General features: G+C 32.7%; 2 protein-coding genes across 3 annotated transcripts; one reads left to right on the plus strand and one right to left on the minus strand.

Annotated features, from left to right (window-relative positions):
- Positions 1–4,845: 4,845 nt before the first annotated feature.
- LOC107935108 (polygalacturonase At1g48100) lies at positions 4,846–7,738 on the plus strand. Its single transcript, XM_016867666.2, has 6 exons — positions 4,846–5,382; positions 5,480–5,647; positions 6,326–6,370; positions 6,462–6,669; positions 6,785–6,866; positions 6,943–7,738. The coding sequence occupies exons 1-6, from the start codon at positions 4,957–4,959 to the stop codon at positions 7,442–7,444; spliced, it is 1,431 nt and encodes a 476-aa protein (XP_016723155.1). The 5' UTR covers positions 4,846–4,956; the 3' UTR covers positions 7,445–7,738.
- A 574-nt stretch (positions 7,739–8,312) lies between these two features.
- On the minus strand, positions 8,313–12,611 carry LOC107935168 (boron transporter 1). 2 transcript variants are annotated; one of them, XM_016867728.2, is made up of 13 exons: positions 12,403–12,611; positions 11,838–11,955; positions 11,617–11,699; positions 10,980–11,172; positions 10,769–10,907; positions 10,518–10,683; positions 10,263–10,429; positions 10,001–10,174; positions 9,830–9,925; positions 9,609–9,746; positions 9,222–9,541; positions 8,882–9,149; positions 8,313–8,807 (listed from the first exon to the last, which is right to left on the minus strand). In XM_016867728.2, the coding sequence occupies exons 2-13, from the start codon at positions 11,939–11,941 to the stop codon at positions 8,517–8,519; spliced, it is 2,139 nt and encodes a 712-aa protein (XP_016723217.2). In that variant the 5' UTR covers positions 11,942–11,955; positions 12,403–12,611; the 3' UTR covers positions 8,313–8,516. The 2 variants fall into 2 exon arrangements, with proteins under 2 accessions (XP_016723217.2, XP_016723216.2); XM_016867727.2 differs by having other exon boundaries at positions 12,131–12,606.
- Between the last annotated feature and the right edge of the window lie 2,624 nt (positions 12,612–15,235).

A 15,235-nucleotide genomic window follows, 5' to 3' on the forward strand; every position in this document is an offset into this window, starting at 1 on the left:
AATGGATTCTACGGTATATTCAGAAGACCGTGGATGTTGGATTACTGTTCAAGCAGGATAATACACTTGGTAAAGGTGTTATTGGGTACGTTGATTCTGACTATACCGGTGATTTGGACAAGCGAAGATCAACCACCGGTTATGTGTTTACACTTGCTGGAGGACCAATAAGTTGGAAGTCTACACTACAGTCTACAGTTGCATTGTCAACCACAGAAGCCGAGTACATGGCTGTAACAGAAGCTGTAAAGGAGGCTATTTGGTTACAAGGTATGGCTAAAACCTTGGGGTTGGTTCAAGAGCATATTAACGTGTATTGTGATAGTCAAAGTGCTATTCATTTAGCAAAGAATCAAGTCTATCATGCACGTACAAAACATATCGACGTACGATTCCATTTTGTGCGGGAAATTATTGAAGAGGGGAAAATTTGTCTTCAGAAGATCAAGACTGCAAATAATCCCGCAGACATGATGACCAAGGTGGTAACAGCAACCAAGTTCGAACATTGTTTGAACTTGATTAATATCCTGCAAGTTTAACAGTTGAAGAAGGCACTATCAAGTATTGTTGTCAAAGGCAGAAAGAATTGTGTGAAGATAAGATTATCCTAATCAAATCTTTAAGGTGGAGATTATTGGAACCCACCCATTGTTTGAAAAGTCAAAAAGGGTGGGCACCGAAAGTAGAAAGTAAAATTGGTTGGCAAGTTGGGTTAAAAGTTGGCATGGGATAATTGCAATTTTGGTCCCTAATTGTATAGGGACATTGCAAGTTGATCCTTGAACCTCAACTATAAATAGGCCTAACCATTTCTTACTTTCTTCATCCCACACTTGCCATTCTCTACTTAAGGCAATTGTTCTCTCTCCCTATTTGTAAACTTTCACTTGTATTTTTGGAGTGAAATATATTTGGTAGTGCCCGAGGACGTAGGCAAAATTTGCTGAACCTCGTTAAAATTCTAGTGTTCTTTATTTTTTTGTTCTGCATATTTTGCAAGTGTCATTGTAGTAATTTATTGTGCTATTAAATTACGATAGAGGGATATTCTGGCTAGGAAAGATCTGGTATGTAAGCGATCCTCATGATCCACCTCTCTTTCCTGGGAATTGAACTTAGTGTGATTTTTCAGTACAATAATTTTACTCTTTCACACGCTTCCGCGCAACATATATATATATATATGAAATTCTTGACTTCGCTCCTCTTTATATTTATCTAAATATGAATTAGCCTTGAGAGTATTGTTTTTTTCTCGGTTCCCTCTGTAGACAGATGTCAGACACTGGGCTCAAGGCTGAGTGCAATGACGGTGCTTAAAGCTCATAGTCACATGAAGCCATAAACTGCACATATATATATACATACATACATGTATATAATATTGAATCATTCCCCAAAAAGGGTTTGTCTTGTTTTGGATGTTAAAAGAGGCTAATGAGCATTGAGCATTGCCAATGTACGGACGTATTTTTCATATGCATGCATGATCCATATGGAAACAGGCTCATATATTCATCTCACCACATCCACATACGTGTTGGCAGAATTAGTGGCTTTGGAGCAGTCCACGTGGCGTGTAAATCTCCCAGTTCTCACTCTTTTGCAAATCATATATATGTAATATTATAATGCATGTTCTCTTTTAGGGTTTGTCAGTAAAGTTCACACACTTTACCCGTCAATGCCGTGCAAATTAAACAGGACAACCTTCCATGCCAAGCATTATTATTGTTATTACTAAAATATAAAATTTATGACCTACAACAAAGCAAAGGTCGATACTCGACACTTAACATTTTATTCATGGCTCTGTTTTTGTCCCCTCTAATATCAAATATAAAAATGACAATGTAGGTTTCCAATATTAATTAATTGTTGCCGACTTATTTATTTATTTATTTTAACAATAGTCATTACGCCCTTCAACCTAATTAAATTATGACATATCTTCAAATTATCCTCGTAAATTTAAATTTAAATTGTTAAAAAAAATAATCTTTGTAAATTTTAATCACACTGTTTATCTCGCATTAAAGTTGACATTTAAGCTAATAAGATTTATTCGATAAATACTAATATTTTCAAGTCTCAATTACAACTTTATAAAATTTGGAATGAATTTAGAATCTCATTCATTGTCTAAGGACGTCCCTATGGAATTAACCCCTTTTTTTCTTGTAATATTGGAGTGGAAACCTACCTTATGTTGTAGTTGGAATATTGGAGATGTCTTTATTGAAAAAAATAATTATGAATCTCAAAAAGATTAATAATAAAATAAAGGTTAGCATGAGTGACATGTCTCCCTGCTTGCCGGGTTCATACAATACAGAGGGATACAAGCAAAAAAGCATCTGATTTGGATGAGATTAATTAATTTTGAATGATTAATTAATCATATTTTTCCCACCCGTGAACACTGGAACAAAAACCCGTGATTTATGAGGTAACACGTATAACCTCTTCATCTTGCATTCTATATCTGCATGTGAATTTTTCTAACTGATGGAGAGTTTTTGTCCAATCACCTCCAGTTTGAATTTTATAAATGCCTCCATTTTTATTTAAAGATTCAATTTATTTTGAAATTAAATTTAAATTAAAATGTAAATATATATAACTATACCAAATCTAAATCTAGTGGCCAGCTTTTGCTCTCACCGTCTTCGTGACCAAAGGACCCCATAAGCTCGTAGCCAATCAATGTAGAAAAAGCGGCTTGGCCCTGGCATCAACCACCATTGGCAGGAATATAATAAAAAAAATGAACCATAATTACTCCAGATTCTCTCTCTCACTTTACCTTTTTCTTTTCTCTTCCTTATGGGATAGTAGTGAATAATTCTTTTTTAAGAATATTTTCCAAAAGATAAATCATTAGTCATGATATATATTTTATTTTTATGAGCGATGATTAAATCTTAACCATATGATTAAACAATAAGATGAGTAATCACACTTCATGAAAATTTTACTTTAACATTGAAAATTGTTGAAAGACATGTTGCATTTTTAAGGTATAATCCATATTTAAATTTTAAAATGGGTAAATTATAGTAAAGGTCAATTAATTATGGTTTTTTTTCTTTTTTGGTCATCACTTAGTTAATGTAAAAATAAAAATATCTAAAAATCTAAAATAGTTGAGTGACAAAAAAGACAAAACTGAATAGTTAAGTGATCGTTTTGTAACTTTTCATAGTTTAATTGACTAAAAAAAAGAAGAAAAATATAGTTGGTGACTACTAATATAGTTTACCCTTTTAAAAATAATATTGTTAAGAGGTACAACTATAAACAACTTTAAAAAGCGATTAAAATTTAATTTTGATACAACATCTTAAAGATTAGAGATTTATATCAAGAACTCTTATAATAAAAGCCTTAATTTGTTTATGATTTGATTTTGATGCAACATCCTTAACATTCGATAATTACATTACACTACGTTTAAAATTTAAAATCGAATCGAATCAAACCACCGTTAAACATTATTGTTTTCTCAATTCGCAAGATTCTTACTTCAAACCAACCTTTTGAGACATTAAATTTCTTCACTTAACCCAACAGACTTCCATATATTATAGATATATATATGTAACACTTTTGATTGGCTTAATTAATATGTTATGAAAGTGTTGCATTTAGGGTTTGTGGACCACAGAATTCGGATACACCCGTGAATGTTATAATTCTGTTGTCGTTCACCTACTGGTATTAATGTTTTTCTTACACTAAAAAGAGCTAAACAACAACGTAGAGTCACGAGATTTGTTGCTTTCAACATCACAAATACTTGTAATATGCAAACTGATGTTTTATTTTTACTTTAGACCCCCACCCCCTCCATTGGCTATAAACCACTTAGCTTATCTCATCAAAAACTATTCATAGGCCATTCTAGTTTCTTTCTTTCACATAAAATTTAATTTAATTTCATCCCAAAATATATTTTTTTTCAAATTACTTTTGCATTGCTATTGTAATTGAAGCAGCTTCAAATTCGTTTAACCCTTTGTATAAAATAATTAATATTACAATGTTATTTTTTTTCATGTTTGTTTAACGGTCTATTGTATGAGTTTTTTTTTTATGAGTGCAATATGATTTACAAAGAAAAGAGTTGGTATTACATTGCTAAATCATTATTGTAACGTATAAATCACATTATTGGTTTGTTAAAAGACAAAAGATGACTATATAAAGTATTGTTGGGTAAAAGTATCGTGAATGTTTTTATATTAAGAGTTAGACTGTATTTTATTATTTTATTTAGAAAATAGATAAATTAATCGTTTAGATTAACAAACAAACTAATCTTTTCTAATAAAAATATCATCCATTTTCACGGTTTAAAATTAGTCTAGTGGATGGAATAACTGGATGACATGTTTTGATGTATAGAAACTAATTTTTAACAATAAAAATAATATATTTTTAATAGAAAGATCAATTTACTCTTTAAACAAATATATATAAATTTATTTATTTATTTTTAAATAAATAAAATAAATTCGACTTTTAATATAAAATTCTTTTATCTTTCTTCTATGTTTATGTGTTATATTTATCCATGAATAAATTTAAAGAAAAAAAACCTTAAAAGACAGTGGTTTTGGCACTTTGGGACTTGGGGAAGTTCACAAGCATACAATATTACTAAAAGAAGTAAATCCAAGCTTGAAAAACAAAAAGAGGCATGTCTGAACCACACATCACACATGACAAAAACCAAAACACAGCTTAAAGAACCTTCTGCCATATTTGAATACATTAAAAAAAGGCAATAATGCTTAAACCAAACCATAACTTGACACCTGTCGAAACCATTCGTGAGTATCTATAAATTAGACGATATAGCCTCTCTGCATATTGTCTTCAAAGCTCTCATAGTACACATTGATACCTTCCTCGTTTTCCCCTAAGCCTTATTGTGTGTGTTCACCATTAATGGACCTCGCTCACGTATGCTTCTTCATATGGATTTTAGCCATTCTCACCTTTTATCAACACCCCATCAATGTAAATGCAAGGTACCATTACCACAAGAAGCAACAAAAAACCAAAGGGTCTCCTTTTATTGATGAAGCACCAGCACCGGCACCAGCACTTGTTCCTTCAACACCTGCTGACCCTCCATCCATTCCCTCGGACCCGTACCCGACCGATCCCGGCGATACATTGGACTGCATTTTCGATGTGACCGCATATGGTGCGGTCGGCGATGGTTCTTCAGACGATACGGTGGCGTTTAGGGAAGCATGGAAAGCTGCTTGTAGTGTTGAATCAGCCACCATTTTGGTACCATCTGATAAAAGTTTCACCATCACTTCTACTATCTTCTCAGGGCCATGCAAACCTGGACTTGTGCTACAAGTGAGCATTAATGTTAAAAATGTTTATATGTTTTCAAAGTTTGAACCCGTGTCTTTTTTTTAAACCGAGCTGCTTTTCTTTTTTTTTAATGTGGAAGGTTAATGGGGTCCTAATGCCACCAAAGGGACCAGATTGTTGGCCAAAAGCTGATAGTCGCAAGCAATGGCTGGTGTTTTATAGGCTTGATGATATGAAGCTTACTGGTAATGGAACCATTGAAGGAAATGGACATAAGTGGTGGGAACTCCCTTGCAAACCTCACAAGGTAATCAAAATATAGGTTTAAATACAAATTTAGCCCTTAAACGATATCATTTTTTCCATTTAGTTACCTAAAGGTTTTTTTTCCCAAAAGTGACACTAAAATGGGTTAACATACTATTTGGCACCTAGGTATGGCTTCAATGTTCAATTTGGTATTTTAGTTCTTTTTTTTTTCTTCCAAATTTAGTACCTAAGTTTGGCTTCAATGTTTATTTTGGTACCTTAGTTTTTTTTTTCAATTTGATATTTGAGTTTTTTTTGTCTCAATTAAGTTTTGTCTTCAATATTTAATTTAGTGCATGATCGTTTAGTTTAAGTATCAAATTGAACATTGAAGTCAAACTCATATTCCAAATTGAGAAAAAAATTGAAATATCAAATTAATATTGAAACCAAACTCAAACACAAAATGGTATATTAACCCTACTTAAACTATTAATTTCATCTCATTTTACCTCCAAACCAATAAAAATGTGACAATGGCACGTTTTGGACCTAGTACGTTTTTTGAGATAAAATTAATAGTTTAGATTCCTAAGTGTGAAAGCCGGAATAGTATGAGGGCCAATTTTGTAGTTACCCTTAAAAATATTTTATAATTTTCATTTTTTTCTTCTTATTAATTATTCCTTAAAATCATGTGGCCCTAAAATTCTTGTAATGATGTGACTAAATATAGGGTCCAAAAGGTTCGTCTCTGCCAGGACCATGTGAAAGCCCTGCTGTAAGTACATAATTTAACATAAACTAGTTCATTAATTAGTACTTTATATTCTTTCGAAAAAAACGTACTCATTACTTGCACTTTTTTTCAGATGATTAGGTTCTTCATGAGCTCCAATATAGTAGTAAGTGGCCTAAGGATCCAAAACAGCCCTCAATTTCATATGAAATTTGATGGGTGTGAAGGAGTTTTGATTGAAGAACTGTCCATTTCTACCCCTAAACTTAGCCCTAACACTGATGGGATCCACATTGAGAACACAAAATCTGTTGGAATTTACAATTCAATGATTAGCAATGGTGAGGGTGTTGAAAAAAATGGAGCTTGTTTGTTCATATAGAATGGTGTTTTTATGTTTACTAAATATATGTAAAAATGCAAAACTGAAATGGTTATGGGTTTTAATTGAAACAGGTGATGATTGCATTTCAATTGGTCCTGGATGTTCTAATGTAGACATTAATGGTGTAACTTGCGGGCCAAGTCACGGGATCAGGTATGAGCATTGTTGTTGTTGAAAAAAAAAAGGTTTCCATAACTGTTTTGATAGCAAAAGCGCTTTGTTTATACAGCATTGGGAGCCTCGGAGTGCATAATTCACAAGCATGTGTTTCGAACATAACCGTACGTAACGCGGTGATAAGAGAATCAGATAACGGGGTTAGGATCAAGACATGGCAAGGTGGGACGGGGTCGGTATCGGGCATATCGTTCGAGAACATCCAGATGGAGAACGTTAGGAACTGCATCATCGTTGACCAGTACTATTGTTTGTCGAAGGAATGCTTGAACCAAACCTCAGCCGTTTACGTCACTGATATTCGATATAAGAACATCAAAGGCACTTATGACGTAAGGAACCCCCCGATCCATTTCGCCTGTAGCGACACTGTGGCTTGTACGAACATAACGATGGCAGAAGTCGAGCTTTTGCCACAAGAAGGAGAATTGGTGGATGATCCATTTTGTTGGAATGCTTATGGTATTGAAGAGACCTTAACTATACCTCCTATTGGTTGCTTGCAGGAAGGGATGCCCCAAGCAATAACAGAGACCTCTCAGTATAGTTGCTGATATCGATATAAGTAGATTTAGTTTCATTATATATACATACATATATAGATTACTATCATATACAAGATATAGTATTGTTACTTTAGCCTTTAGGTTTCATCCCTATGAGGGTTTATTTTCCTTCATTGTGTGATGAGATATGTACTACTACTAGTGTAGTACAGTAGCAATGCCCAAATGGGATTTATATTTTGCTGGCCCTTGGGGTGTTATGCTTTGGGTTTGTTTTACATTATTTATATATATATTGTAGACTTTTAATATCAAATATAATCCATTTTGTTGTTTTCTGAATGCCACAAGTAGATTTAAGTTGTTGTGATACTTGTATCATCAAAATATCTTTTATGTTTATTTTACGATTAAAAAAAATTAAATTTTTTTAGAATTCGTGTTTGTCCCTCCTAATGAATTACCTCCAATTTAAACTTATCTAAGAACTGACAAAAAGAGCATTCAAAAGAATAGCTATTATGCATGGAACTAACCTACAACCAACACCTGTTTGTATCTAGACTGACATTATTATAGGTAATTGTATCTAGAATGATATTATTATAGGTAAAAGTACCATGAAGGCCTTTGTATTAAAAATTAGTTTGCATTTTGTTCTCTTTACTGAAAAAGACAAATTAATCCCTCTACTATTAAAAACCGATGTAATTGACAAAATAATTATACAATTACACATGGCGCCACTGTATCTCATGTTGATGTACAATGACCAATTTTTTACAGTAAAAATGGATGGAATTTTTAATAGAAGAGTTAATTTTCTCTTTGATTTAACATACAATGACTAATTTGACAATTTTTTTAGTAAAAGGAGCAAAATGCAATTAGACTCTTTCTACAAGGGACTCCATAGTAATTTTAACCATTCTTATAATATATTTTTCATGGTTACAAGATTTTCTTCACTAATCAACGGCATTTTTATTAGTAGTAGAATATATTTTACATGAGTGATAGCGAAAATCAGGGGATTAGTATGGGATATGCATAGCAGACTTCTTGAACTGCATGCTCATATATGTATATATATTCTTTTAGCAACTTGGTCCATTACTTGCTAACCTTTGCCTAAATTTGATGGCTTTTCATTGGCTCTAGGACTAAATGGCCCTCTTCCAGCATTTCCAGGACTTAGCTCACCTCTCAGTTGGCTTATCCTGGGGCTATATACCTTTTCCGAGAACCGTGGGCTTTGAATGCTCTTAAATTCTTTGGACGGAGTTGTTCCGGACGAGCTTGTTACCTTCGGGCTGCACATGTGTCTAATCTCACCCCGGCTTCGGGTAATCATTCCGTCTAAAATCTCTCCATCATCAGCAAAGGAAGCTGTCGTAACCAGCTCTCCTTCCTGTAGAAAACCGAACACAGGCTCAAACTTGGGTCATTTTTTCAACATTAACTCAATGAATTATATCGACTTACGGTTATAAGGTTGAACGGTACATCCGGTGATTCTTCGTACTCGGCAGCATCCAAAACTTGAAGGTGTGCCCCTTTGAAAAACTTGGGCAAAACATATTGTCTCACAGGAACCAAAAGCATGATCATCAATGGGAAAAGAACCCCGGCGACCGGAACCCAAGTAATCCCGAAACAAACAAACAAGTATATGGTTTGGAATATCGTGAACATGGCAATTGTTTTGAATGGTACGGTTTCTACAAAAGTGGCATGGTACTCCTCTAGTACTCTGAAACAAATTATCATGTGAAGAGCAAATAGACTTAGGGACTCTACGAGGCGATGAAGCAAATTAACTTACTTGTATCGTCTACTTGGAGCTGTGAAGAGCAGCAACATTCGTTCCCAAAACTGGTTTCCGGGCAAGCTCTCGATAGCCATGAATGCAAAGTAACCCCAAAGTACTGAGGTCGGTATCTTTTTAATCAAAGGCATTGCTGCAACACATCCTCCAACCATTGTAGCTTGAAGCAAGTTACTAAGCCGTTGTTCTTTTACCTCGATGGGCAATAGATCATTGATTTCCTTCTCGATATCAAATACTGACTCATCAACCGGGGCATTAATATTTTCCATGTTTGAAGCCATTTGTATGGTTGATTCTTTCAGTTCCTTTAATCCCTATTCAGAAAAAAAGAAGTTAAGCTGGGATTCTCGAGCATCAGCATTAAGCAACATAAGTCCATACCCGAGCCGAAGGTTCTTGGTAAACCAACGGAGTCTGCATCTGTTGATAAGCTTCTTGCATTCTTTCGTACACTTGTCCTAAGCTTGCATTCTTATGTATGAATTGGAGAGCTGTTGTTACTAGTCCATTTCGGAGCAACTACGGAACAAAAATGAAAAAAACTATTAACATTGAAGGCCATGACATGAAGAAAAACAAGGCCGAGGTGCCAAGCTAGGTACCTGGTGCTTTAATGTAGCTAAGCTTTTAGTATGCATTGGAGATTGTGGGATGACACCATTTGCTGGTGGGATACCAATAAGACCACATAGTATTGTCTGCCATCGATGCATAAACATTAGCGTAAAAACCAAAGTGCATTTAGAAAAACAGAGAAAAAATGGAACCGGTACCAAGAATCCGAGAAGAAGTAAATCATAATGAAAAGAAGGTGGTTTCCTCAAATTGAATTCCTTTTGTTGAGCGAGTTGCGAAGCTACACTGTGGTCGAAATAATATAGGACCGCGATCATTGTAGCTGGAACGAAAGCTCCGATTATATAGAGCACCGGAACCTTTAGCATGTCCTGTAAGTTTTCACCAATCAATCGTTAGAAAACAAAGTAAAAGCCCTTCCTTTGTCAAGTTAAACCGGTTAACTCAGTTACCAGTTACCTTCACAACGGTCCAATTTTCGTATGCACCTGGTGACCATGGATTTGGACTAAAGAGACGCCGTGGAATTCCTTTCGGAATAGTTCCAGCTGGTATATAAGAAACAGCAGTCCAGACCAGAACCATCAATGGCACACCGTAGTCAGCTACAAAGCCTCTTAATGATCCTTCGAGAAATATAAAGATAATTGAGTTATGAACTTGTAATATCTATGACTACAAGTATGTTAAGGAAACTAACAGAACAAAACTCACCGCATGCGTATCTCCAAGATCTTGCTTTCCGGCTTCTTAATGCAGTAAACAGGAGTCCAAATGACAAAACCATAGCAAACATCCCATTTGCAAATCTCCACGAAGGTTGAAACTTGACCGACTTTGGATTTTCTCTTTCAGGTATGTGGAACTCTTCAACAAGTCCCTAGTAAACCATACTTGAAATTAGTTCAACATAACTTGCAGTGTACTTTACCATATCAACAACACTCAAAACACAAATTCGTCACCTTAATAGCTTGCTGCATGAAGAGCATCGCGATAAGAAGACCAAACAACTCACCGGCAAGACGAGTAAACCTGTTGATAATTGAACAAGCTCCTAAGATAGCCAACAAGAACAACAAAATCGCAGTCCAAACGCATACCCTGCATATGTCCCATTAAAGCTTTTAGTGAATGCCATAATTTTGTAATGCCTTGAGATACAAGTAATTATACCATCCAGTCCATGCAAGAAAGAGCTGTGACCCCAAATCGGGCCGGTTCTTGGCGAAATCGAACATAAACCGGTACATAATTACAGTTGGTTCTGCAACTCCAAGGATCAACAAAGGTTGACCTCCTATGATAGAATGTATAATTCCACATAGTGCAGTAGAAGCCAATGTTTGAACTGCTGTGAGCACCCCATCTGATCAAGACAAAAGAAATGATCAAAGATCAGACCGTGTTCGCACATGGATACGGAATATGACCGGTAAAAGTACCACGTTGGATTGCATTTAGCCCCCATTTACTTAAAAAAATGAACAAATTAATTCTTGTACGCTAAATGAAAGAGCAAATTGATACTTCTATTAAAAATTTCATCTATTTTTACTGTTAAAAACTGGGCTCATGTATGTCAGCTTGAGATACACGAGACACACCAGGTGTACATATCTGGTTATTTCGTCAGCCATGACAGCTTTTAACAGTAAAAATACATAAAAGACTAGTTCGCTCTTTGATTTTATATACAGGACTAATTTGCTCATTTTTTAAATAAATGGAGCAAAATGCAATATGAATCTTAGTACACCAAATCTAAAGATACTCCAAATACACGAAAAACTTAGTATCAGACGGAACAAACCTGTGTCTCTTTCCAATTGTTCACCAAATGAAATAACAGGAATTGCTGATGCAAAAAATATATAAGTGGTGGGGGCTAAAATCCTACAATAAGATCATCCATGGCAAAAAAGTTAGTTAACAAATAAAGAATAATTCAGACAAATCCTTATATCTATAGCTGTATGTAATTGTAAGTGTGTTCTAATGTTTTTTTTTTGTCATGAGAATAGAATGAAGTACCTAAAACCAGCACTAAGACCACTGGTCCAATCCTGCTTGTAGCACTTCAATCTCCCTTTAATGTCATTTTTTATCCCACCAAATGGTACAAAGCTCTCTTCCATTGTATGAATAAAAGCTGGTCATTTCAGGTTACACACAACCAAAAAAAGAAAAAACAATTTTCAAACCTTAGAGACATGTAATGAAGTAAAATTTGAATCTTGACAGCATTATTACATCAATGTTTGAAAACCCAGATCCAGAATGGTGAGCAAAAAAAAAAAAAATTAAGTTGGTAATGGAGATTTTACCTTTTTTAAGAGAAATGTGGATGCAGAGAGATGAAGAGTTGCGAAGGGGGAAGGTCCAAATATATAAGGTCGTGAAAGTGTGGATCAAATTGTGAAAAAAAAATGTACCCAACAGCAAGAAAACAAATACTACAAACAAAACTGCATATATATATATATGTCTGTGTTTGTGTGTGTAAAGGAAGCTCAAAAAGATAGCAACTTTGAAGAACAAAGATAATGGTTAATGGAAACAGGAGATTCAATATAGAAGCACTATGGAGAATACTCACCTGTCACCACCAATGCTAAAGAAGGAAAGAGCACAAAAAAAAGTTGGGATTTTTTATACTCTTACCTAAAAAAAAAGAAACAAAAGAGTCATTAGAGATGACATTACCATTATATGTATGATGAAAATGATAAAACTTATATAAAAAAGGGTGCTTTTTTTCATTAAAAGAGAGAGAGAGAGAGAGTATGTCAGTCTATGAGAAGCTGTAGTGCAAAGAACCAAGTTAGCAGGTTTTATTTTTTTTATCTTGATCATTTGTAGCAAGTGATTATATAGATAAATAATTAATCATGAAACCTGTTTTATTTTCATGAATAGGGATAGAGTTTCCAGCCTCATGATTAAGATATAAGAAAAATAATAATTTTATCATAGGTTTATAATTATAGTTAATTTTGTTTGTTATTTGACTAGTTTTAATTTTTTCTAGATAAAATTATCATAAAAGTTTATGTATTAGGAGTCGAGTTGTATTTTATCTTTATTACTCAAAAAATAAATAAATCAATTCATGTATGTTAGAACAAAGAGAATATTGGTTCTTTTGTTAAATCTTTATCCATTTTTTTAATAGTACAAATGGATGAAATTTTTAAAGGAAATCACTAATAGATGAAATTAAAACTAGTCATTGTACACGTGTTATTATTTGATTATTTTAGCAGCCACATTAGTTTTTAATAGGTTAAATGATGGAATTTTTAACGGAAATGATTAATTTACTTTTTATTCTAATGTATAGGGATTAATTTATCTTTTGTTAAAAATACCATGGAAGCCCCTATACTAGAAAATAGGCAAATTAATAATTATACATTAAATTAAAAAGTAAATTGATCCTTCTATTAAAAATTTCATTCATTTTTACGATTAAAAACTAGTCATTGTTCGTCAAAATGAGGTACACGTGATATGCTACGTGCACTTTCTAGTTATTTCATCAGATATACCAGTTTTTAATAGTATGAATTGATAAATTTTTTAACAGATAATACCAATTTACTCTTTAATCTGACTAATTTACCTATTTTTAATAATATAAAAACAAAATACAATATATTTTTTTTTTAAAAATTCATTTTACTTTCATCGCTACTAACCATTAAATAATTTATAAAAGGAAATCTACATTGTATATACATCATTGTTGAAGAAGCAGCAGCCAAATAACATGGTGGCGCTTTTACTGATAACCATGGGGTTAAAAAATTAATCTTTACTGACCATAAGGTAAATTGAAATAGCGGGGCTTTCCATAATAAAACTCATGCGCATATGAAACAGGACAAGTTGTTTGTAGTTGTTGGAATGGAAACGGTACATTAAGACAATCATAATTATTGTTGTCTTTGGTTTTTCCTTTAATTTGGGTTCTTTTTTTTTTTGTAATTTAGTATTATTGTCTTTTAGTTGCATGTGATTTTTTTAAGCTTTGAGTTTCATGAATTTGGGACTGGATCCCTCTTTCATGTTGATGGTTGATTGCAAATCCAAAAACCCCTTTGTTTGTTTCAAATCAATGGCAAACCAACTTTTATTTATATATAAATAATTATATTCTTTATATATTTAGAATTTAATCCTTGTACTTTTAGTTCTTTTATTTTTTAGGTTTCAACATTTAACTCAAGTTATTAACTCTGTTAAGTTTTTTTTTAAATTTATTTATATAAAATTAAAAAAAAAGAATATTCACTTAGCAGTCATGTAATTAAAGAAATGGTATTGTAATGAATTTAAATTTAACAAAATAATTTTAATAATATTAACAATTAAATATAAATTTTAAATCTAAAAAATAAAAAGACTAAGTTCTCATAAATAAAATTATAGGGACTAAATTCTAATTTTAAGTAACAAAATACAATTTCAAATTACACCGTTAAAATACATAATTATGATGAGAAGTGATGGCCAGTTACCCTTATTTTCTTGACATTTTTAATCAAAACTGTACGACCTTTGGTTTTTAATCAAAATTAATGGTAGTTGTTGTTGACTTCAGAGATACTTTAAAATATATGGTAATGTATTTTCCCACAATATTGCATTACGGATTTATAAATATTTATATATTTATTACATTAATATTTTGAATCTAACAGATTAATAAAATAGTTAGTGTTAATAAAAATTGAAAAGGTTATTTTTCAAGACTTCGTATTGAGGTTGTTCACAAATATTTATAATTTGACCCTAAGTGCTTTTTAATATATTTCATGCTAAATTTGAATTAATATTTAATATCTAAATTAATGATTAAATTAATTGAAAGATGGATACAATATCGATAAAATTAAAATATTTTAAAATTTAAAATCAATTTAAAATATAATTTAAAAATATATGGTAGAATTGAAGCAAAAATAAAACTCATTTATAAGTTCTCATTCACAGTTAGGAAAATGGTAAATTATACCTATTGTCATCAAACTATTAGTAAATTTACATTGTGGTCACTCAACTTCAGAAAGTTACAAAATGATCATTGAATTGTTCGGAAGTTTTAATGAAACAGCTTGCACCAATTGAAAACTCTTATTCCCTTTCTCTTCTACAGTTCATTTTTTTAATAAAACAAATTTAAACGTCGTGAATCTGCGAACTAAAATCCAGACATCATTCTTTTTCAATCTCCGATATTGTCCCTCAGTATAATCATGTTCGGAATTCATGGTTACCCTTTCAATAATATCATCTTTGATGCTCAAATCTAGATCTTTCCTTTAAAATGTAATATGTCTTACTATTACACTAAACCACTTGGTAGACATTGTCTGTGATCATTCAACATAGGGAATGAATGCTTATCTTATTCAATCATTATGGGA

Source organism: Gossypium hirsutum, chromosome A09, assembly GCF_007990345.1.
Source record: "Gossypium hirsutum isolate 1008001.06 chromosome A09, Gossypium_hirsutum_v2.1, whole genome shotgun sequence".
Taxonomy (NCBI): domain Eukaryota; kingdom Viridiplantae; phylum Streptophyta; class Magnoliopsida; order Malvales; family Malvaceae; genus Gossypium; species Gossypium hirsutum.